Below are 25,733 nucleotides of genomic sequence, written 5' to 3' on the forward strand. Positions count from 1 at the left end.
CTCGATTGTCCAGTCTCTGAGCCAGAAATTATGTTTTTCATCTGTGTATCTCCATCGACCATGCAACTGCTGACCATGTAGATACCATGTAGACCCAAGTGACCCACACTCTGGAGAAAACAGTTTCCCTCAAGTGGGCTGAGCACGCTGTACAGCATCAACTTCAAGCACATGGGACAAGGAATTTTACTCTCTAATTTTCATTTGTAATTTTGTTTTAGAGAAGTAGTTTATGTTTTCTTTTTAAAAAATACGTGATATTAGATGGTGGAAATGCAAAGATGAAAAGACAAGCTCCGTCTTTTATAGGGCTTAGGGTGCACTGCCATGGTTAAGCCAAGTGCTGAAATGGGGTTAATGGATTATCGTGATTAAAATGTTAGGGATTTATGAACAAAAGAAAAATTAAAATTTGAAATTTGTGAATTCATAAGTATTAAAAAGGGTTTTCTTTATTTAGCCAGAAGACTCCGCTTGTTTGGAGAGTATAGGAAACAGCATTGATCTGGAGGCTGAATAAAGAAAGATTGTAATTATCTAAGATTTTCACTAAGAATGCTTTCATCAGAGAATGAACATAGCAAAGCTGATTACATAACTCAAAATAAACTTCCATCAACACACCGGAACAAAACACACACCTCAGGATGCTAACAGGGCCTAATTAGTTCTCTGAAGTATAACAGCTCAAAGAAATTTTTGAAAAATAAAAATGTGAAGATTAATAATCTTTTACATTATCCTCTCAGGATAAATCCAATTGCCAAGGAAATTAGACTTACAAGTCTCAAAAATTCAGGTTAAGAACATATCCTATAGGAATAAAAATAAATTTGTTAATTTTTCAAAACTAAACCCAGTTAAGTGGTAGACTTGGAGAAAAACCTCCACTCATGGAACTACAAAAGCATCTATACAAAGAGGAGTTATACTATCTGTCCTTTCTAAAGAAACTATGAGTCACTAAGTCAGGAATGGAACTAAAACTCATTGGTGTCTAGATCTTTGCTCTCATGGATCCAAATATGGATTGGGAGCTCAATTAAAAACCTTGATTTCCAAAAAAAGAGAGGGTTTAGTAGAGTATATGAAAGTATCTAAGGGGCTCTTCAGATGAATTACTATAATCAACTATTCATAAGAAGGAAAGTAAAGCCGGGCGTGGTGGCTCATGCCTGTAATCCCAGCACTTTGGGAGGTTGAGGCGGGTGGATCACATGAGGTGAGGAGTTCGAGACCAGCCTGGCCAACAGGGCAAAACGGTGTCTCTACTAAAAATACAAAAAAAAATTTAGCTGGGCATGGTGGTGGACACCTGTAATCCCAGCTACTTGGGAGGGTGAGGCAAGATAATTACTTGAACCCAGGAGGCAGAGGTTGCAGTGAGTTGAGATCGCTTGGGTGATAGAGTGAGACTCTGTCTCCAAAAAAAAAAAAAAAAAAAAAAAAAGTAAAAGTTGGAAGAAGATGAACATTCAAATAACTACATTATAAATGAGAAAAATCAAGGGAATGGGAGTCTAAAAGTCAAGGATCATTTTGTGGAGGATACCTTTGGTAAGGGAGCTAAAAGTGGTGGACGTAACAGCAAGAAAACTAATTGAGAAGCTGGTAGGTACATGACTTCCACATAAGAATATCTGATACTGCAGGTCTTTACAAACACTGACACCAGGTCCATACACTTTCAGCTTCATCATGAATGACGTCTCCCACTCTCACTTCAAGGGTCATTTCAAAAAAAAAGTTAAATTGCTCATCATTTGTGTACTTTAAAAAAAATACAAAAATAGTCTGTGTCCCATAGGCAAGGAATAGGCAGAGAGTATATTCTTACAATTCTGAGTGACTACTATAATGAAGAGACAGAAATCAAAGATGAAAGTTCTATCACTTTGAAGCCACTAAAGTAGTAAACAAAAACTCAAATGTCCATCTGGTTAGCCAGGTAATATGCATTCCCTTCAGTACTGAAATAATGCCAGTCAAAAGAGAGACAGGGTGGATTTCTACCCACCCCTCAAGCTGCACACATGGCCTCACCCACATTTCCTAGCCCCCCCACTTAGAATATTCTCTGGCATAGGGAGCTCCTAGAAAATTAGACTGAGTTTTCCCCTGAACAGACGAATCTTACATTAATTCTTCATGTAATATAAGACCCATCATTTACCTATACAGCAGCCTTTGTCTCTAAGAAAAGGAAGAAGAGAGAGGGAGGGAGAGGGAGAAAGAGACATACACAAGTGGGATATGTTTTTATAGAAGTGAGAGGGACCCATGAGAATCTCCTGTGAGATTAAAAGAGATAAACTGAGGGGTTTCTAAAGACTGAAAAGGGACGGTGGCTCATGCCTGTAATCCCAGCACTTTGGGAGGCCGAGGTAGGTGGATCACCTGAGCTTAGGAGTTTGAAACCAGCCTGGCCAACATGGCGAAACCCCATCTCTACTAAAAATACAAAAATTAGCTGGGCATGGTGGAGGGTGCCTGTAATCCCAGCTACTTGGGAGGCTGAGGCAGGAGAACCGCTTGAACCTGGGAGACAGAGGCTGCAGTGAGCTGAGATCGCGCCACTGTACTCCAGCCTGGGTGAGAGAGTGAGAATCTGTCTCAAAAAACAAAAATAAAAACAAAAAATAAAGACTGAAGACAACATGGAGAGTTGAAACCAAGCTTTACTTATATTTCAAAGAATACACTTCCAATTGTATCTGTATCTGGAATACTATTTAGTAGTTTTTAAGATTTGCAGAAAGTTTGTGACTTTTCCCTTGTTATTTTACTTTGTTATTAGCAATAACAATCCTTAGTCCCCAAAGAGTTGAGCATTTGCTTCAGGGACAACTGGACATAAAAATCTGAATTTTGTGCTACAGTGGACCAGAGAAAGGGGAAAAAAAAAGAAATAAAGTGATGGCAAGAGGAAGACAGCAGAATGGGAAGCAAGTGACTTATGAAGTAAAGGAAGGAACTTTGCCAGAGTCTTAGAAGAGTTACTCTGCTAGCCTGAGCCCTTGGTAGCTCCTGGCTTCCAGCCTGTGCATACGCCTGTGACTGGACAACCCCACCACCCACGGCCTGCCCCTCTGCTCCTAAGAGTCTTGGCTGGTATTTCATGGCAGTGGAGGCCTGGAAGGGGAGGAGCCAGGACACTACCAGGGCAGAAAGGAAAGAAGGGGCAACCACACTCCAGGCTTCTCTGGAAATCCAGATCTTCCCAAGAAATACATGGATGTGTTGATCAATTAGCCTCTATAGTGTCCCTCCTTGTAATAAACATTGGGTCAGTGGTTCCCACCTTCTGGGGTACAAGGACTCTTTTTAACATCAATAAAAATGGAGACCTGACCAGGCGCAGTGGCTCACGCCTGTAATCCCAGCACTTCGGGAGGCCAAGGCAGGCGGATCACGAGGTCAGGAGTTTGAGATCAGCCTGACCAACATGGTGAAAACTCGTCATTATTAAAAATATGAAAATTAGCTGGGCATGGTGGCGCATGCCTGTAATCCCAGTTAGGAGGCTGAGGCAGGAGAACTGCTTGAACCCGGGAGGCAGAGGTTGCAGTGAGCCGAGACTGTACCACTGCACTCCGGCCTGGGCGAGAGAGTGAGACTCTGTCTCAAAAACGAACAAACCAACAAACAAACAAAAACAAAAGGAAAAAAAGAAAATGGAGACCCATAGGACAATATCATACTTGAAAATGATATATAACAGGAAGAACAGGTTACAATAAATTTAGGAATGCTTCTAAAAGAACTATCTTATTTATCACTACACCATCAAAGTGATATGCACCACACAGATTAAGAACTTCTCTAGTTAGATGCAATATTGATTAACAATAGGCCTTATGGAGTTGGTCCAATGGTCTAATCACCAAAATTTGCATTGGTTTGATAGAAAATCAAACCAATGATTTTCTGAACAATTAACTTATAGTTAAATCTCAGAAAAAGAAAAGATTTAAAGGTTAAAAAGTCTCCTTCTTTCTTAAGCAAGCATGGAAGAAGAAAAAAAGACTCCCAAATGCAATCACACAAGATATATACTTCCATATTATCTAAGAGACAAAAATATGTAACAACTTCTGATCTTTGACAATTCAGCTATCTAACAATATTCCAAATAAAATGTACTATGTGTAATTTTTTTCCCTGACATAAAGGATCTACAAATTGAAGATGGTCTATCAGAAGAAAAAAGCTTTTAAGAAGTTGAGTTTAATCATGTCAATCCCAAAAGAGCTTGCTTCCTTTCCTTTTCCGTTTCCTCCCATCCGATATAACAAAATAAATACACCACTTGGAATCTTACAGAATGGTGGTGTGCACATGCTTATCTAATGTAGACAGGCTTAAATAAGGGATCACCAATGCTCTGAGAACCACTTCAGGCCTAAAGAAATAGAGGATACGGGCTCCCCAAAATGGCCTGAGAATTCTGTAATGTCCGCTATCTGGTGTTAACTGGAAAGGCATCTCAGTGATGAACGTATGGGAAGCAGCACCACGCTGATACTGGCATTATTTTACTCTTCTTCCACAGACAAAATTTCTTATTTCCAAAAAAGACAACTCCAACAGGACTCTAAATCTATTACAGATATCAATGATCTAACACTGGAAGAGCAGAATCCAAGTCCGTTTTAAATGAACAACTTTTCTCTGCTGTGTATTTTTTCTGTGACTATATTGAATTGGGGTTTTCTTTTGTACAAAATAACAGAAATTAGAAATACAGGCAAAGATGCAATTTCATATCTAAAATTTTAAGTGTAAATATTTGAAATCTAATAAATTCATCTTCTAGATGGAAGTTCAGATTTTACATTCTTTTCCAGAACGCAAGTTAAAACACATTCCATATTGTCTTGTGTATAGCTAAGCACTCTTGGCCCTCAGATTCCATTCCTTCATTTTTGATCAATGATGCAATGAATGGTCACAGTGGTCACAGTGACTATCTGCAAAGTCTGTTTTGCTCCCAACATACTTCCTGAAATGGGAGAGAACACCTTAACAAGGCCAGTGTTGTTTACTAGAGATTACATCGCACAAGATGGACAGATCTTATGATGGACAATAGAACATTCACTCTGACAGAAAAATTCCTCATCTGCTCACATAGGGGCACAAAATGAATGTTCTAAAGCCTGGTATCCAATTTTCTGGCTAAATACCAAGAAGTCTTTTTTGGTCTAGAGAGCAACTTTCTATTTTTCTGGACTCTTTTATCATCTTTTTTTTTTTGCCTCACAGGAACAGCTGACCTGCCTTCAAAGTGTGCATCATCTTTTGAAATAGGGATCTGCAAAAAATATTCTTCCTAGTAAACTCAGTGTCTCTACCTGTTTAAAGTAACAGCTGATACCATGCTTACCCAATTGACTCCTAACAACCTTCTTCCAAATAGCAAACAAAGCCAAGAGTAAACAGCTGGGTAACAGGTTTAATTGTCTTTCCACTTCACTGGGAGACAGTGGCTTTGGAGCTAGGTAGAGATCTAGACTTCAATGCTAGTCCTACCACTTATTAGCTGTGTGACTCTAGGGAAGTTTAGAGTCTAGACCCAAACCTAGGTTCCTCTTCTGTAAAATGGAGATAATAATTCAACTTACCCTACAGGGTTGCAAGGCTGAAATGAGATGAGGCATGAAAGAGTAGTACCTGGCACCAAGTAAGCACTCTGTATGTGTGAGTTCTCATTTCACTGTGGTAGCTGACCCTTTTGCTTTTGACAGAGTATATGTGACAGACTTTGCTAGTACATAAGGATAGATCCGCATTTTGTAGGGCCCGAAGCTTAATTAGAGGGAGGGGTGTCTCTTTAAAAATACAAAATTGAGTATAAAAGTGAGTATTTACATAGAATGAGAAAAGAGCTGCAAACACTAGAGTGCTGAAGAAGATTCAAACCTCTTCTTCTGAGAACTCTGTAGACAATAATCTGAAATGCTTCTGAAGAAGTGCTTCCTAATTGAAACCTGGCGTCCTATCTAGAACACTCTACAGCTCCTGGCGCATATAGGAGCCCATACAAGTAAGGGGTCCTGAAGCTTAAGCTTTGTCAGCCTAGAGGGAATTCTGCCTCTGAAAGTGTACAATATAGATTTTTCACTTACTTATTTTATTTTTATGTCATTCACCTGGCTTTTGGCTTGTAATATTAATTACATCTTATGTTCTATATCTTTGCAAGCAGATTGTTAGAACAAAGTTCCTGATATTCACAAGTCCCTTAAATATAAATGGTCATATAGGAATCACTGTTTCATCTGACGATCGGTGGCTACAGAAATCCCACGTTCCATTTCATCCTGCTACACTGCTTACAACCTTCTTCCCAATAGCTGCTTCACCACATTCCTTTCAGTGGAAAGAGACCAATTCATTCCCACCCCAAACACCCTGTGGTCAATCCTGTTGTGTTCCACCCCATGCCAAACTACAGCCACCTGTGAGATGAGTGGCCCAGAAGGAAGAGCATTACAGGGAACATCATTCATTGAACCCCATGTTTTATGTTCCTTTTAAGACAACAGAAAACCATGAGTGCTCTGAATATAGAGCAGCAATATTCAGACAGTGTTCATGGCCATGAGAAATTCTTGCATCTGGAGGAGGAATAATAACTTTTCCTGGCCAGGCGTGGTGGCTCATGCCTGTAATCTCAGCACTTTGGGAGGCTGAGGTGGGCAGATCACGAGGTCAGGAGTTTGAGACCAGCCTGGCCAACATGGTGAAACCCCATCTCTACTAAAGATACAAAAATTAGCCAGGCATAGTGGTGCCTGTCTGTAATCCCAGCTACTTGGGAGGCTGAGGCATGAGAATCACTTGAACCTGGGAGGCGGAAGTTGCAGTGAGCTGAGATCACAACATTGCACTCCAGCCTGGGCAACAGGGCTAGACTGCCTCAAAAATAAAAAAAATAAAAAAAATAAAATAACCTTTCCTTTTTTCTCTTCACCTTCGATGGATATACATCAGCGATGAAAGCCTGCTTAGAAATGCTGAGATGTGCAGAATATACAGGACCCTGGGTTAGAGCCAGTTATGACCTAAAGGTGCTGTTTGCTATAGTGCTTCCTTAACCTATAATGCCTCAGATGCCTTGACTACAGCCTCCATTAAGATTTAAGGTATTTAATGAAACCACATCTAACTCAAATTATCAAAATCTCTTTTCTGAACAATATGTGTTAAAACTACCTCTAAAAAAATTATCTCTAAAGACACAGCAATAACTATTACAAATCTTTATTTTCATTTTGAATGTGTTGCTTTTGGAATTTCTCTGTGGAACAACATTTTCTGTCTTAATAAACAAAGGCAAAGCTGAAGACATGACAACCATTCTCAGGTAGGTAATGGAATGCAGAGGTAGAAAGATCACAGGCTGCACAATAACCAGACTGTGCTTTAGGTTCTAGTTTGTCACTGACTAGTTTTAAGACCTCAACCTAAATACTGTTTTTGTGTGTAAGTTTCCTTATCTATGAAACATAGGCAATAATTCCAATCCTGAAGCAGTCTCACAGACATATTCTATGGACAGAGTGTAGAAAGCAGTAGGCGTCTACATGGGATGAGGAGGTAGCTGAAAACAGTAGGTATGAATGTATTTACATGACATTCTCTTAACACTGCTAAAGAAAAAAGTATAGTTAAGTAGCCCTGGATACAAGGAATTTTGGTTGTTAGTATCAGACTTTATTTAAACATTACCCATATGGTGAACTTCAATATATTCTTGGAGATCAAAAAACATTTTACTTCCTACCTTCTCTTATCCCACTTTCCTTAATATCACTACATATCTATATCAATCTATCAATCAATCAATCATAGTACTTACTAATTTGCTATAATTACTTCTTCTTTTACTTAGATCCAGGTATCAGCTTTATTACCTACTAAATGCAGGCACAGGCCAAGCTGGACCCCCACAGGCCTCCCTCAAGGGTGGGTCCCTAAGTCAGGGAGGGTGAGGGACATATGCTGAGGAGCAGCTATTCCAAAAAAGCTTTATCAATGTCTTTGTTGTCTGTACAGCCTGAGAGCCCCATGACGAAAGGGACAGTGCTTTATAGCTCTTTATATTCCTGATGGCTAGCACAGCATTTGAACATAGAAGATATCTGGCAAATGTGTCCTGAATGTAAATATGAATTAATAAGAAATCACCATGTTTAAGTATAATTATGGCATGTTCCCTGGTCATTTCCAGACCATATCATTGGAATTTATTTTAAACTGACACAGTAGTTAATGAAAGTCCTTAAATGTGTTTTTGTTCATTATTCTATTCATACTTTCTTAAAGCAGCTGAAGAAAACCTTGGATTTCTTGTTGCTTTCCCATTTTCTCTGAAACTTTTTTTTTTTTTTTTAAAGACAAGGCCTTGCTTTGTCACCCAGGCTAGAGTGCAGTGGCTCAAGTGATCCTGCCAGCTCAGCCTCTTGAGTAGCTAGGACTACAGGCACAAACCACCATGCCCAGCTAATTTTTAACATTTTTTGTAGGGACAGGATCTCACTATGTTGCCCAGGCTGGCATCAAGTGATCCTCCTGCCTTGGCCTCCCAAAGTGTTGGAATAATAGGTGTAAGTCATGGCACCTGGCTTTTTGTTCATTTCGTATGAATGCTTATTAAGTATCTCTTATGTACAAGACAGGTAAAAGCGTATAAAAATTATTAAGATAAGGTTCCTCCACAAAAGAGCTGTCATGGTAATAGGGAGTTTTTTGTGTTTTGTTGTTGTTGTTTTCAGTTTAAACTGTACTACAAGCCAAAATGATGTATATATTTGATCTAAAAGTGGCACACAAGCTGTGCAGTTATAAGTTAAAGAGTAATTAAAGCTGGAGGTCTGCCTAGAAGTATGATGGCTAGAAAGATAAGAGCAGGAGAAAGCCCCGAAAGTACATGGGGACCAGCCGGCAAGGGGCCTTGAATACCATGGGAAGGCATTTTCCTTCATCCTACAGGCAGGGAGACTCACTGGAAGCTCAGGAGTTACATAGCCAATATATTTTTAGAAAGTTAATGGTGATAGCAGTGGGGATGGATTATAGAAGGTAAAGAAGCAGAGATGAGTTAAGGTGAGAAAAGATGTCTTAAATTAGAGTGCTGAAAATAAACATGGGAAAAAGGGTTATATATCACAGAATATGGTGAGGAACTGACAGAACTGAGTTAACTGGCTGAGTGTGGGGAAGGAAGAGGTAAAAGAGAAGGTGGCTGGAACTGAGGTTTCTAGTCTCAGTAAGGACAAAACAGGTGATCAGCGCATGCTGGTTACAAACACTGAGATAGAGCACAGGAAAAAGGATGAGGCAGTCTTTTCAGAAGGCAGAGGAGAAAATGGGTTTGGTTTGAGATATTATCAATTTAAGGCACCTGTGGAACATCCCATGGATGTCTAACGGTAGCTGGCAATCTGGACGGACAGTGAAACTGTAAGCTGGGGGCTGTGGGGAGGGACTCACCGAATATCTGTGCAATGAAAGATGAGGGAAAGGTCAAGGGCAGAGATTTACCTTGACAGTCAGCACAGATATAAGCAATAGTTAAAATTCATTAAAGAGGGAATTTTATTTGGGAACAAAGAAGGGCCAAGGTCTAGATGAGGAAGAAAAGCCAGTGAGTGAGGATGAATGCGGTACAGCTCAAAAGTAGAAAGGGGTGAGGCACTGTGGCTCACGCCTGTAATTCCAGCACTTTGGGAAGCTGAGGTGGGAGGATCACCTGAGGTGTCATGCAAGATGAAGTTCTAGAGATCCGCTGTATAACAACATGCATATAGTTAACAATACTGTAATTTACACCTAAAAATTGGTAAGAGAGTCAATTTATTTTACGTGTTTATTTACTGCCCCACCCACAAATTCACCAACCAAAAAAGTCTCCTTGGAAGGACCAATGAAAACAGTTGTAAGGCCCGGGCGCGGTAGCTCATGCCTATAATCCCAGCACTTTGGGAGGCTGAGGTGGGTGGATCACGAGGTCAAGAGATCAAGCGGTGGCTCACGCCTGTAATCCCAGCACTTTGGGAGGCCGAGGTGGGTGGATCACGAGGTCAAAAGATCGAGACCATTCTGGCTAACACGGTGAAACCCTGTCTCTACTAAAAATACAAAAATTAGCTGGGCATGATGGCACGCGCCTGTAGTCCCAGCTAATCAGGAGGCTGATGCAGAAGAATCACTTGAACCTGGGAGGTGGAGGTTGTAGTGAGCCAAGATTGCACCACTGCACTCCAGCCTGGCGACAGACCAAGACTCCGTCTCAAAAAAAAAAAAAAAAAAAAAAGAAAAGAAAAGAAAAGAAAAGGAAAAAGAAAATAGTTGCCTGTATAGTTTATTACTGTATAATCCATATCAGTTTGAAAATACTTAAGTCTAAAGTCCATAAAAATAGTCATAGTTCCCTCTCCCTTCTTCTACCAGTACAACAGATTTAAAAAATAGGACCGTTCTTATTGATTTCTTTAAAAAAAACAAACAAACCCAAAACAAACACCTATGAAAAATGTACTTTACTATAATCCCAGCTACTTAAGTAGCTGAGGTGGGAGGATCACTTGAACTCAGAAGTTTGAATCAAACCCAGGCAACACTGGAAGACCTCATCTAAAAAAAAAAAGAAATAAGAAAGAAAGAAACAGAAAAACATACTTTAAACCTAAGCTAACCAGTGAATGACAATAATAAATAGTGGTATTTGTGCTCTTATATCTTTTGTTTATTTCTATGTTTAAACTCTTCTCCCTACCACAGCACAAATATTTAATTCATTTCTCAAAAATTGGCATCATTCTTCAAACTAAAAGAATGAATTAAATGTAAACATCAGCTCACAGAAATTTAAATGTACCTGGCAAATTCTTACATATGAGTTATTCCAAAACCAATATATCTAATATCTGCACAGCACTAACACAAAATGTGAATTTGCTTTCTATATTATATATTCTAGTCTAAAACAATATGTCTATTTAAAACATTAGGGAAAATATTCCATGGTAATTAAAGTTCCTAATAAAAAATTATAAAATACTTGTTTTCATAGGATTCCTTTTTTTTTTTTTTTTTTTAAGACGAGGTCTCACTCTATCTCCCACGAGTGCAGTGGTGCAATCTTGGCTCACCACAACTTCTGCTTCCCAGGTTCAAGCGATTCTCCTGCCTCAGCCTCCTGAGTAGTTGGGATTACAGGCGTGTGCCACCACGCCTGGCTAATTTTTGTATTTTTAGAAGAGACGGAGTTTCACCATGTTGGCCAGGATGGTCTCGAACTCCTGACCTAAAGTGATCCGCCTGCCTCGGCTCCAAAAGTGCTGGGATTACAGGCATGAGCCACCATGCCTGGCGAATAGGATTTCAAAATATATTTTAGTCGACAAGCTGTGAAGATTCTTCATCCTTACAAAAACAAACAGGGCTCCAGCTACCATTATCAGAATCTAAGAGAGTTAAAAGTTCACCCATTGTTTTATAAAGATGTTAATGTACTTTCAGGAGGCAAACAAAAATATTGTAAATAATATTTGTCACAAGAGAGGTTGTAATCTGTAATCCTTGTGCAAGAACGGGGGAATGTATTCACTCAATTACTAGAATACAAATATTATATTCTTAAATTTAGGGCAGTATTTTCTCCTGGTATAAAACCATTACACAAGGCTGAATAAATACCAGGAATCAGAAAAATCCAACAAATATTTATTTTAAATAAACTAAGAACAAACATCGTACTCAAAACTGCTGCAGGTGGCTGGGTGCGGCGGCTCACACCTGTAATCCCAGCACTTTGGGAGGCCAAGGCAGGCAGATCACCTGAGCTCAGGAGTTCGAGACCAGCCTGGGCAACATGGCGAAACCCCGTCTCTACTAAAAATACAAAAAGTAGCCAGGTGTGGTGGTGCATGCCTGTAGTGGTGCACGCCTATAATCCCAGCTACTCAGGAGGCTGAGGCACAAGAATTGCTTGAACCTGGGAGGCAGAGGTTGCAGTGAGCAGAGATTGCACCATTGCACTCCAGCCTGGAAGACAGAGTGAGACCTTGTCTCAAAAAAAGAACTGCTGTCCAAGAGTTAGGTAGACAATACAACCTCTGCCATCAAGAAATCTGTCATTCGATGGGTGAAGAAAAAGTGAAGTACCTAAAACACTAAACAAACACTAAACAGAGTAAGAGCAGACAGTACAAGAAATGTGAAAGGAGATGAATTCATATTTGTTTGGATTAGAAAGTGTTTTGTGAAAAAAGCAGTGGTTGAGATGGGCCTTGAAGAATGAACAGTAGGAATGTAATGGGAATAGACAGAAACAGGAAAAGCAGTATTTTGGATAAGGAGGAAAGAATACGAACAATGACACAAAAGCAAAAAAGCACAAGTATGTGTCAGCAACAAGAAATAGTCTAGGGTAATGGGCTTTGGGTACACATACTGATGAAATGAGCCACAAGAATATAGTAGTAGGCCAAACTGGACAGACCTGGGGTCTTGGTGAAGCCCCCTTGCCACTGGACCCTCTATTATCATTCACCCAGATTCCCTGTCACTATCCACTACAAATGCAGAACAGCTGTGATACTACATTCTGATGGGCTATTAAAGATTAGCAGATGTCACCAGCTGAGAGGGAAAAAGAAAAGAGGCATTCCCAGACAGAAGACCCAGGAGGAAACCATAATGTGAGAGCCTGAGCCAGTGTATGTCATGGGGAGGAGATGCAAGTGCAAGGAGGTTGCGGGTTGGAGCAAGGGAGAATATGGCAGGACTGGAGACAAATCACAGAGGAACTAGTCTTCTATGGTGAGGGTTCTTCTTTTGGACTGTCATAGACTCCGCTAGCAGTCACTGAAGTCGGGACGAATGATCAACCTGGCTCCCTCAAGGAGGATCTTAAGGAGTACCTTTAGCATTCCTTGTGGAGGAATGGCCCAGTACTACCCCCCTGGGCACAATGGCAGATACTATTTCTATGCCCTAGCAATCAAAGTGGTAGGAGCAGGTAGCATATTGATTCACCTCCCCCACCCTTTGACAAGTACAGGGGAGGGCTGAGCAGCCAGGAAACATGTGGGCGCTCTTCACTAAAGCTGGGATGGGAGTAGGACAGAAGGTAAGGACTGGCAGCTAGTGGGCTCAGCCCAAGGGCTCTTATCTACAAATGTGCCCAGTGTCACAATATGACTCTGCATTAAGTCATTAGTGACAATGTCATAAGGAACTATAAACTAAGATATTACATTTAAGAATTTCTCTTAGTGTTTGAACTTGCACATGGGTACTTTCGAGTGTACTTTCCATCTTCTTCTCTCTGTCCAGCTTTCTGTCATTCTGAGTCTCTCTCACTGTCTTTCACCTCTGTCATTCCCCCTCTTCATTTCCTCCTGCTCCCTCTAAGTCTATTTAAATTATAAAACTAAATGAAAGCTTATTTATAAAACAACATTTATTCCTTCTTATAGATGAATGAGAAATTTTATAGTTTTCTAGCATGTTTTAACTTCATTTTTTCTTGTTGTTTTATTAGTTATGCACGTCTCCCCCTCTAGATTTAGAATTTAAAAAAATCCAAATACCTCCCATTCCAAGTATAGAGTATCTCTAGAGTCTAGATATAATGGTAGATGACTTCAAGCTAACTCTGCTGAAGATAGTTAGAGGTCTCTCATTTAATGTGACTTTCTCCAAATTCCAATATTGCTTACTGTACTGGGCTTACTACTCTCCTATCTAGCTCTGACCCACCTTTACAGCCTCAAATCCAACCAAGTGCTTCCATACATCTTATTTTACAGTCTGACCGGGCATACCCCGGAAGTCACTGAGCACTCAGGCTCCTCTATTTTCTGTGTAGAGTGCCTCTCCTCATGCCAGCCCCTACTTTTTTACCTATTAAAATCTTACTTTTACAGCAAGACCCAGTTCAAGTTTATTGTCCTCCTAAAAGCCTGTGCCAGCTTCTTTAATAATCACATTCCTTTCCATTGTCCCCTACAGTTCCATAGCTAGTTGTCTGAAAGCTGATTTTCCCCTGAATGAGTGAAAGCTCCAAGAAAAAGAATCATGTACTTATTGATTGCTGGATTTCCCCTGGGAAATAACCATATGCTTTATATATAGTATATACTCAATAAAAAATTTATTGAATGAATATTTACTCTTGGATGAAAGCAATACATACAGTATTGATGTATGATTAGGGTCATACATCAATGACAGAATTAATTTCTTTTCATACGAGTACAAGGTGATCAAGAAAACAAGGGATGTCTACTTTCTATTAGAGTGTGATAGCCAGGTTGGGTCTTGAAGTGAGAACTCACATCATAAATCCTAAAGCATTAGAACACATTGAATTATTTAAATCTTCTTTATCTGAAAGCTGTTAAACAAAAAACTTCCATGTACTTAAGAAATAAAATAAGGGGATCCTAGGAGGAAATGAGAATAGAAATTCCATCCCTGCTCACTAATTTTAAGGATTTCATTAACAATATAAGCCATTAAGCCACAAGAAAATGTGCAAAAATGAATTATATGTAGTTCAGTGGAAAAATAGTTTATCTTCATTAAAAATTGCAGTATCAGTGGGGTGCGGTGGCTCACACCTGTAATCCCAGCACTCTGGGAGGCCAAGGCAGGTAGATCACCTTAGGTTAGGAGTTTGAAACCAGCCTGACCAACATGGTGAAACCCTGTCTCTACTAAAAATACAAAAATTAGCCAGGCATGGTGGTGGGCACTGTAATCCCAGTTACTTGGGGGGCCGAGGCAGAAGAATTGCTTGAGCCCGGGAGGTGAAGGTTGCAGTGAACTGAGATGGCGCCACTGCGCTCCAGCCTAGGTGACAGAGCCTGACTCCGCCTCAAAACAACAACAACAACAACAACAACAAGAAAAGAAAAGTAATTGAAAATGAATAGTGCTACTTCAGTGAATGCATCAACGATAAAAAACTGAAACAGCCAAGTGTGGTGACTCAGGCCTATAATCACAGCACTTTGGGAGGCCAAGTGGGAGGATCTCTTGAGCTTAGGAGTTTGAGACCAGGCTGGGCCCCACAGTGAGACCCCATCTCTTAAAATAAAATAAAAACAAGAAAGTGAAAGAGCCTTTTTGCTGATATGGACAAAGTTTCAGTGGTGTGGACAAAGTTTCAGTGGTCTGGACAGAAGATCAAGCCAGCCACAAGATTCCCTTAAATGAGAGCCTAATCCAGAGCAAGGCCCTCTTTTCAATTTTATGAGAAGATGCAGAAGAAAAGTTAAGTTTAAAGCTAGCAAAGGCGAGTTCATAAGGTTTAAGGAAAAAATCTTTCTCCGTAACATAAAAATATAAGGTGAAGCAGCACGTGCTGATGAAGAAGCTGTAGCAAGTTATCCAGAAGATCTGGCTAAGATCATTAATGAAGGTGGTTACACTAAGCAATAGATTTTCAATGTAGACAAAAAAACCTTCTATTGGAAGAAGCAGCCATCTAGGACTTTAATAGAGGAGAGAAATCAATGCCTCACTTCAAAGCTTGAAAGGACAAACTGACTCTTCTGTTAAGGAGCTGATGCAGCTGGTGACTTTAAGTTGAAGTAAATGTTCACTTCCCATTCTGAAAATCCTAGGGTTCTTCGTAAGAATGATGCTAAATCTACTCTGCCTGTGTTCTGAAATAACAAAGCCTGAATGTCAGCACATTTGTTTATAGTATGGTTTACTGACTACTTTAAGCCCATTGTTGAGACGTACTGCTCAGAAAAAGATTCCTTTCAAAATACTATTGCTCACTGGCAATGGACCCAGTCACCCAAGAGCTGTGATGAGGACGTACAAGGCCAAAAATATTTGTCTTCATGTCTGCTAACATAGTATCTATGCTGTAGCCATGTTTCAAGGTGTACTGCCACAGACAGTGGTTCTTCTGATATATCTGGGCAAAGTACAAAGAAAAACATTCTGGAAAGGAATCACCATTCTAGATGCCATGAAGAACATTCATGATTCATGGGAGGAGGTCAAAAGATCAACATGAACAGGAATTTAGAAGAAGCTGATTCCAACCCTCATGGATGACTTGAAGGGATTCCTGACTTCAGTGGAGGAAGTAACTCTAGATGCAGTGGAAATAACAAGAGAACTGGAATTAGAAGTGAAGCCCGAGATATGACTGAATTGCTGCAATCTCATGATGAAACTTGAACAAACGAGGAGTTGCTTTTTGTGGATAAGCAAAGAAAATGGTTTCTTGAGATGGAATCAACTCCTGGTAAAGATGCTGTGAAACTGCTGAAATGACAACAAAGGATTTAGAATATTCCATAAACTTAGTTGATAAGGCAGGAACAGTGTTTGAGAGGATTGATTCCAATTTTGAAAGTTCTACTGTGGGTATAATGCCATCAAACAGCATTGCATGGTACAGAGAAATCTTTCATGAAAGTAAGAGTCCATCAGTGTGGCAAATTTCATTGTTATCTTATTTTTAAAAATTGTTATAGCCACCCCAGCCTTTAGCAATTCCCACCCTGATCAGTCAGCAGCCATCAACATTGAAGCAAGACCCTCCTACTGGCAAGAGAACTTGTTGATGAGGCTCATATGCTTGTTAGCACTTTTTAGCATTAAGGTATTTTTAAATTAGGATATATTACTTTTTAAAAGAAGTAATAGCATTGTGCACTTGAAAGACTACAGTATAGTGAAGTATAACCTTTATACACCCTGGGAAACCAAAAAATTCATGTCACTTGTTTTATTTTATATTCGCTTTACGGTGCGGGTCTGGAACTGAACCTGTGCTATCTCTGACGTATGCCTGTGCTTACTATTTTTCTGTGGAATAGAAGCGATATTAGCCTCCCAGTTAGGAAAAATGGTTATTTGCTATCTGTTTCCATGACTCCTGTTTCTAAGTTATAGAAGACAGAAGTTCTAAACGTTTATGACCATCATACCAAATATAAAGAAATATCCTAGTTTAGTATCAGAAAGCTGCGATGACGGTGCAGATTCCAGACCCAGACTGCCCTATTCCTTCGCTTAATGGCTGTGTGACTTTGCCAGGCTACTTAACCACTCTGTGTCTCAGGTTCCACTCCTGCCAAGGGGGAAAAAATGCACCTATTCCATGGTTTGTTTTGAGTACTAAATAGGTTATCAAATCTGAGCACTTTAAAAACTGCCTGACACACAATAAGAACTATTTAGTCTTAGTATTAAAAATTCTCCAAGATTATTTAGCGAACAGAAGATCTAACTTAATTACTAAGTAACTAACTTAGCTAATAACTAAGGATTATGAATGTGGGCCAAAAAAACCCCACCAACATGTATGGAATTTTCTATTTGATGGCAGTCACATTATTAGCATCAAACTCCTGTGTGTACTTGCTCTGTTTCTACAAAGTCCATTCCACAGTTAATGCTCTTGGAGGGCTAGCATTTATGAAACATGGGTCTCATAAAGCGCCACGCACAACAGAATGCTTATAATTTAACTAGCTGGTAATTTCCCCTCCAAATTTCCATCCTTTAGGCCATTTAAAAATCTTTTTCTTCTCTCCCTTTATTTATAAAGCATATAAAAGTTGAGGAGTAACTGAGAAGAGCACAGACTTGAGGGAAAGAGCCCTCCATGCCTGGCTGACACGCCATAGCTTCTGACACTGGAGCAGGGTTCCATAAAGATGAGCCCAGCTTTCCTCATTGTGTATTCTTTAGTATGGCCCCTCATGCAACCCAGTTTAACTTCTCTAGGATAAATACGCAGGTTTATTGCATGTGTCTACAGACCTGTTCTCCTAGGCTCCCAAATGCATTTTATTCATGCTGACAACTATGACTGAAATACAAATTAAGTCTGGATAATGGTGTAAAGATGGTAGTTGGATTTTATTTATGCTGATTGGTCGGGGGATCAGTTGGGGTTGGGGAAGACACAGAGTTAGAGAGAAAGGCTTTGGCCTGACCTACGTGTTATTCTTACTGGCTGCCAGATGCTGAGAAAATTCAAACTGGTCCAAATAGAGCTGCTGATGGAGTGGTACGCAAGGGCTGCACAGATTTTCTGGCACCAGAAAAATTTTTTACTTCTTACAGATAGGCTGGGCACAGTGGCTCACCCCTGTAATCCCAGCACTTTGGGAGGCCGAGGCGGGCGGATCATGAGGTCAGGAGTTCGAGACCAGCCTGGCCAACATGGTGAAACCCCATCTCTACTAAAAATACAAAAATTAGCCGGGCCTGTTGGTGCATGCCTGTAATCCCACCTACTCGGGAGGCTGAGGCAGAAGAATTGCTTGAACCCGGGAGGTGGAGGTTGCAGTAAGCTGAGATCGTGCCACTGCATTCCAGCCTGGGCAACAGAGTGAGACTCCATCTCAAAAAAAAGAAAAGAAAAGAAAAAACGGCCCCTTTCTGCTTAAGTAGGAATGAAAACTAACTACTGAATGTTTACTATGACAGGTGTTTACTGAATTTACATGGTTCATAATATCTTCTACAGCTATGTGACCTAGGTGTTGTTAGCACTAAACTCTGTATGAGGCAACTGAGTCTCAGAGATAAGATAATATGCCCAGGTTCAAAAAGCTCCTAAATGGACCAGGATTCATACCTAGCTCCTGTCTGATTCAATTCTGCTTTTTAAAAAACAAATTATTAAACAAAGACTATTTGGAAAATATCAGAGTAGTCGAGAACTTAAAAGTACATTTCTGCTTTTCATATTTTCATTCAGCATTTAAGTTTTGCTTCCCTTTACAAAACACGCTGCTTTTCAAATTAGCAGGAACCTTCTTAGAAGAATAAGACGTGACAGGGTGTTTATTGTGCTTCTTGGGTGGTTGTGGTATGCAGCCTTATGATTAAAACTATGGTTAAGGTATGGCGCAGTCCCAGCATGACACATCTGAACGTGTTTTATGGTTTGAAGGGGGAATTACCAAGGTTTTGCAAACTTTAAAAACTTGTGCAAGACCTTCGTTGTGGTTTATATATATAATTGTTTTGAAATGTAGAAGTACTACCTAACCATGCAGTGTTCTCAAAACTGAATCATTCATAATCCTTAGAAACCTAAAACAAGAAGCTTAATGATTTCTTTACTGTAATGATACCAGCAACTAGAAACACAGTAACTTCAAGGCACTGGTTAATAACTTTAACCAATTATTTCTCCTAAGAGTTCTAGGAATATTATTTTATCCCTTTGCAGAAACCAAAATATGAAGATACAAAATTGAGGTTTAAACTGAGTTTTTGATAACTAGTGAACCCCAAAGGGAAAAGAAAGATGAGTGATGAAGGGGACTGAAATGGGCACTGGTCTACTGATGTTAAATGTCATGGAGAAATCAGGAAATAAAGACTGATTTGCAGAGAGGGCTGGTGTTAGAAACTGTGTTGTGGATGCTATATGTATATTTTTATGTTTTTAGAAGACAGAACTATACTTGTAAAACTGTTTTATACAGAATTTAGCTCAACAATATATGTATGAAAATGGAAAACGCTAAGACAATATGCTAATAGGTAGCTAGGATTTTGTGACAGATAAGAGCAGTTAGTTTCAGACTCATATATTATAAAGACAAAGACAAATTATTTTAATAAAATATGTCTTTTTTGAATATTATATAAAAGGCAGATTTTAAAAATTTGAACTCTTAAGAGGATACACTCAAAAACAGATTACAGGTCAGGCGCAGTGGCTCACGCCTGTAATCCCAAACCTTTGGGAGGCCAAGGCAGGAGGGTTGCTTGAGGTCAGGAGTTCAAGGCCAGCCTGGCAAACATGGTGAAACCCTGTTTTTACTAAAAATACTAAAAAATTAGCAGGGCATGGTGGCAGGCACCTGTAATCCCAGCTACTCGGGAGGCTGAGGCAGGAGAATCGCTTGAACCCAGGAGGCAGAGGTTGCAGTGAGTTGAGGATCACACCACTGCACTCTAGCCTGGGCGACAGAGTGAGACTCTGTCTCAAAAAAACACCAGATTACAAAAGATAATAATCTCCCCAGGCCTGAAGGAAAGCAGTATGCAGATACTTGAAGAGCATGTATTGGCCCTGGGCACCAAGATATTGTTCATACATGCCGCATAAAGATTTATTTTTGGCACCACAAAGTCAAATGTGTTCTTAAAAACATTATTTTCTTAATATTTTTCTGTAGGCAAAAATATCAAAGAAAAGAATCATGAAATGATCTCAGAAAAAAATAAAACCATAGGAAGAGAACTGTCACGTTCTGTGTTTTGAATTCACAGATGGATTTCTTACTGGAGGTTAGAGCCTTTCAAATCTCTTGTCATTCAGGATATGAAATTCTAATCTAGTGGCGTGGCCAGTTGAGGCTCAGACTAATCAAATACGCTGACTAGCTGAAACAGGAGGTGCTTCACTTCCTTACTTCTGGTTTACATCTCAAACTGGCTCCTACTTGCAACTTTTGACGGTCACTTGCTGTGTATGCCTTGAAAATGCCACGGTGTGGAGTGAAGAATTGTGGGCACCTAATTGAGTTTACTAGATGAAAAGTTCCATCACCCTGACTCACCTCAGTCTCCTCTGTCTTTAGGGAATGGCTGAATTTTATACAAAGCCTATTTATAAACCACTGCAAGTGATACTTGCATTCATCTTACACTGTGACATCATTTCCTCATCAATAATTTAAGCACAAGAAATGGATTAAAGGGACTCTGAAGGGACTTCTCACACAGGGAAAAAACAGAAACCAATTCAACTCTTCAAAATACTAATTCAGTCCTCTTACCTTGTTCTTTGATCTGACGAATTTGCTTCACAGTTTCTTTTAAGATTGCACATTTGTCAGGTTTGAAGTTAAAGTTGTCTATATCATTAAAATTTGCAAAAATCAGCTCTGCAAGTTCTTCTATATATTTATTTTCCTGTTCACGATTACGTTTTTCAGTGTTCCTTTTGGGGCTTAAAAGAAGAAACACATTTTTTTATGATGTATTTGAAAAAGAGCTATTGTGAAAAAAATGAATGTGTTAAACAAGTTTAATACAAAGATAGCAAACAAAAGTTACCTATATCAATGCAGAAATAACTTGCGGGGGACAATTTTCCAAAAGTGTTTCATGTTTAAAAAAAAAAAATCAACCTAAGCCCAGTTTGTAATGAAACTATCTGTTCAATGTGTTTGGCATCTCCCACTGGACTGTCCGCTTCACGGTGACCAGGACTGTGCTCACCACTGTGCTTACTTAGTGCAGTACTTGAAACAAGTGGGCATCAAATTAATTGACAAATAAAATAATGTTTCAACAAGGTAAAGGAGGTTATATTTTAAATTTTATTTAAGATTAGTAAAAGGAGAGAAGTTAATCCAGTTATAATAGGAATAAATTTCAATAATTTTTGGTAAAACATAAAAAATAAAACCAGATATTTATAATTTTATAGACTTCTTCAGAATGTTAGTAAGCAAACCAAACAGCCTTTTTAGGTAATGCAAAAAGTCAAAACACAGCTAGAAACAAAAGCGAAACTGAGCCAGGAAATATGTTAACTGTCCAAGCTGAATGACATGCAAAATATAAACAAACAGTCCAATTTCAACTAAAGTTTAAAAAGGTAATGGAATGGAAAAATATCGAAAGAGGCAAAATCTTCTCATTAGAATGTGACAAAATAGTAAACTCAAAAGTTCCTTTTCATAATAACAGCATACAATTATTTTCTCAAGTGCAAAGGGGGGCCCATTAAATGACACTGAAATAGTACAACAAGGAAGAAAAGCAAGTTGCTTAATGTAGCAGCTTTCTGTATTTTTATATATAATTATTTGTATATAATATTAATTTAAAAATTTCTGGATTCACAATAGACTTTCATATATTCATCTCTAAATATGTTTGATTTTCATGAAGTAATACATAATATAATACAATGTCTCTATTTTATAGTGTTTACACAATTTGTCCAGGATCACCCCACGAATTACTGGCACAGTAATTCAGAATTTGTGTTTTTTACTAAGTCTCATTTTTACCCATAGCTTCCGTTCTTACAGCAAAAGGGAAAGAGTGGCTGGAATACTTAGAATAGCCCAGTTCCCATTCTGGCCCCCTCCACTCATGCCCTCCCACCCTCACACAAGGTAAGAAATAAATGACAAATAGGTGAGAAAGGGGAGCTGTGTTCAAAAGACCCCTCAGCACCCCAGAGGGAGGGCTCAGAGACCCGCCACTAAAGCCCACAGCTGGAACAGTTCCCATTTTCTCCCACTGCCTCCCCAGGTAGGGTACTGACTATTAAAGGCAGTCTGACAGACAGAAGTTTGTGGTTTACCAGCAAGTACTAGGGAACCTAGAAGAGCTGGGGGCTGGGATGTGGAGAGTGGAGATTTAATGGGCTTGATGTTTTGCTTGGCAACTAGAAGGGGAAAAGCGAATATAAAATATTGGTGTTTTGCCCTTTCTCCTGCTCTGCCTCTCTTGATGACTTTTCCTAGCCCTCTTCCCTACTATTTCATGTCTGATGTTTTTATTGTCCATTAGGTAGAAGATGTTGTTTTTATTTAATTCTTAAAATTATTTACATGATTTAAAACATCGAAAAAGTGAAAAGTCTCTCTTCTACTTTTGATGAGAATTATTTGCCTTGTTCTCATCCACCGAAACAGGTAGCAACAATTACTGTTTCTTGATTATCCTAAAACAATACAGATTATTTTTTTCTTCCTTGTTTATACTAATGGTAGTATTCCATAAACATTTTCTAAACCTTGCTTTTCATCTGTAACAATATTCTTAAGAGATTTTTTTTTCATATTAACCCATAAAGAGCGTCCTCATCTTTATCCCAGCTGCACTGTGTTCCAGGTTCTAGATGTACCACACTGTTTAATAGACATTTAGGTTTTTCCGAATCTTTTGCAATTTCAGTAACCTCATATACACATCATTTTGCAAGTATGAAAGTATGTAATAGGAAAGTTCCTAAAAGTGGAATGGCTAGTTCAAACAGGATATGCATTTATAATTTTGATAGTGCCAAACTACCCCACATGGGCATTATAGCAATTCACACTTCCACCCATAATATATGAGATGAAATTTGCTTTAAAATTGTTTGTTTTATTCACTAAAGAGTCACATTCTTTGTTCTCAACTCAGAAGTACATGGGTTTAACATTTTATGTCATTGAAAATAAAACAACAAAAAATAAAACCCATTATAAAATTAACAGCACATCTTTTTACTATAGGATCTTCTTGTTATAATGCTGTGTAATCTAACAGAAAAGGTGTGAAAAACTCAAAATTATTAAATAAATTGACTCTAAGAGTCAAAAGATATCAGAAGTTTACAGCTTTCCTCTTTTTGTAAAGAATACAATCTGTAACTGATTTGCATATTCAAAATGTAAGTAAGTATATATTCAAAGATTTAATTGTTAAAGAGAAAAACCAACACAATATTTGAATCAGGAGTAAAATCAATGCTAAAATAACAAAGAAGCACTCCTGTGGCTTTAATAGACAATACTGATTCCTTTTCTCAGCAAGAATCTAACCTGGGTCCAAGTTGGTCAGGACATTCCTTGCGCTTTCTTGTCTCTGCCCTGGAGGGGTCAGAGGTATTTTCTCCCATCCCACTCATCTTGAACACATATCAGCAACTAAAACAGAAAACAGAGAAGAGGAAGAAAAAAATGAAGAGAACTGATGATGAAGTGTCTGATCATTTTACCAACAATAAAAGAACTTCGACTCCAATCAGAAATTTGACACCAGTAATTAACACATTGTTTTATGTGCATGTATAATTTCTAATATACAAGCTGTCTCTTTTAAAAAATCTTTTAAGATTAAGCAAATATAAAGGTTAACATTTAAGAAACAAACAAGCCTACCTCATTGGGCCCAAACTCTTTTAAACAGGAGTTGTATTTCAACAGCACTATGAACTACAATCTACCAGCTCTGGGTTTGGGCTGCCAGCCTCCAGTTTCAAGAGTGATCTTGCACCATGTGGAAACTACAGGTGTTGTAAGGGGCTCCTCCCAGTCTCTGTTTTGGGTTAGCCAATGTGAAGTCTGTGCTGCAATAGCTCATCCATGACAGACAGCCCAGGGAAGAGCCAATGCAGGACACGAAATTGAAGGTTTTCAAATTTAACTAGGTAGATCTGACACCCCTGTAGCCCCGAGTTCCTCTGCACAAGGCCTCTTAATCAATGCCCCCTAGTGGGGGATCTTGCTGGCCCCTCGAGAAGCTCCTGTGCCCGGCTCTCCTGCAGTAGCTGCCTGGTTGCTCCTCCCTCGGTGCCCTCTCTCCGTGGCAGCTCGCCTCCCTGCACATAGCATGGTTGCTTCCTCTCTCACATCCTGCCGCCTCCAAACTTTCCTTCCCTCAGTTGGTTCTGGCTGCTATCGCCAAAGGTCTTAAGATATGCCCCGAAAGTCAGGTGAACTTTACTGACCCCAAGTGGGAAGGACCATGATCAGCTCCTGCTTGCTGAATTCCTCTCGGTAAGAAAATAAAAAAACATATAAGAAAATCAGTGTGCTCGTCATCACTAACACAATCAAAATACTATTTAGGTAAGCAAGAACAAGCCAGTGACAGAGGTTTACGTACTAAAAGAGCTGAACAAAGAGACTTACAAAGACTGTGAGGAAACCATAAAAGACTGCTACTCGAGGTGTTCAGTAACTGCTTACCAAAAGAAAAAACAATGCAGCAGGACAAGTTGAAATCTGCATTTCAAGTCTTTCCTAGAGCTCCTATTCTATGCTACTTCCCCTTCCTTCTGGCCCCCAGACTTCTAAATCGCCTTTGCCCTCCTTTACTTTTTGTAGTGGCTTCTTTTCTTTTCTGGATAGAAAAAAAAAAAAAATTCAAAGGGAAGGCCAAGTGCACTAGAAGACAGAGAACTTAAGGAAGATGACAGAGGACAATCAAGAGTAAGGACAAAGCGCAAGGAGGGCTAAGGAACATAATACATACCAGTCAAACCGCTAGGCCGCTTCTTCCCTGTAATCTGGGCTGCCCAGTCTCAGCTGTACTACACTAATTTCTTCTGGCCACTTCTGATACAACAGCGCAGTGGAGTTAGTTTTTTTTTTTTAAAGAGTCATATGCAAGCAGAATGAAGAAATATTGTATCCGTTTAGGGAGGCTGCACCAATGGTACACAGCTGATTTAAGAGGTAACACAGAAGGGAATAATTCTCAAAGCTGACACCCAAGCTTCTTGCTGGTTGGAGCAATGCAACCAAGTCCCTATGTCCCACACTGTGCTCACAATTTTGGCCTGATAATAAGTATAATCTGTATTTATTTACTATGAAAGAAGCAGACTATGAGAGGCAGGATAGCAGAGAAGTTAAGGGCCAGTATTCATGTCCAAGCTTCACCACTTTTAGCTATGTGAGGCTCACTTGAGACCAGGAGTTGGAGACCAGCCTGAGCAACACAGCAAGATCCCATCTCTATAACAACAACAAAACCCTAAATTCCAGAATCCTTCTCAAATGATACCTTATAGACATTCACTTTCAGTACTTCTCTCTAAACCACAATTCTCATGGTTTCAATCATGAGATGTAAGAAAAAATATTACACATCCAGTCTAAGTAAGCTTTCAACAAATGACCCAGGAGATTTTCACTCTCAAAGCAGCTTTCTAGAAGTCATACAAACTTAAGAAAGTTTCTATCATTAAAATATAGCCTTCA

At 39.3% G+C, this 25,733-nt stretch overlaps 1 protein-coding gene across 28 annotated transcripts in view; it reads right to left on the minus strand.

The window, feature by feature from the left end:
- NCOA2 (nuclear receptor coactivator 2) overlaps positions 1 to 25,733 on the minus strand; it is a 297,951-nt gene that overhangs the window by 82,267 nt on the left and 189,951 nt on the right. For 26 of the 28 annotated variants that reach the window (XM_077943784.1, XM_077943763.1, XM_077943788.1 and 23 more), the window contains 2 exons: positions 23,568 to 23,672; positions 20,796 to 20,968 (listed from right to left, as the gene is read on the minus strand). In XM_077943784.1, coding sequence (XP_077799910.1) covers positions 20,796 to 20,968; positions 23,568 to 23,653 — 259 coding nt within the window. In that variant the 5' untranslated portion in view covers positions 23,654 to 23,672. Of the gene's footprint in view, positions 1 to 20,795; positions 20,969 to 23,567; positions 23,673 to 23,906; positions 24,425 to 24,475; positions 24,567 to 25,733 lie in introns of those variants that run through there. The other 2 variants (XM_077943777.1, XM_077943776.1) reach the window with 2 other exon arrangements.

The sequence above is a fragment of the Macaca mulatta genome, chromosome 8, assembly GCF_049350105.2.
Source record: "Macaca mulatta isolate MMU2019108-1 chromosome 8, T2T-MMU8v2.0, whole genome shotgun sequence".
In the NCBI taxonomy this organism is placed as follows: Eukaryota; Metazoa; Chordata; class Mammalia; order Primates; family Cercopithecidae; genus Macaca; species Macaca mulatta.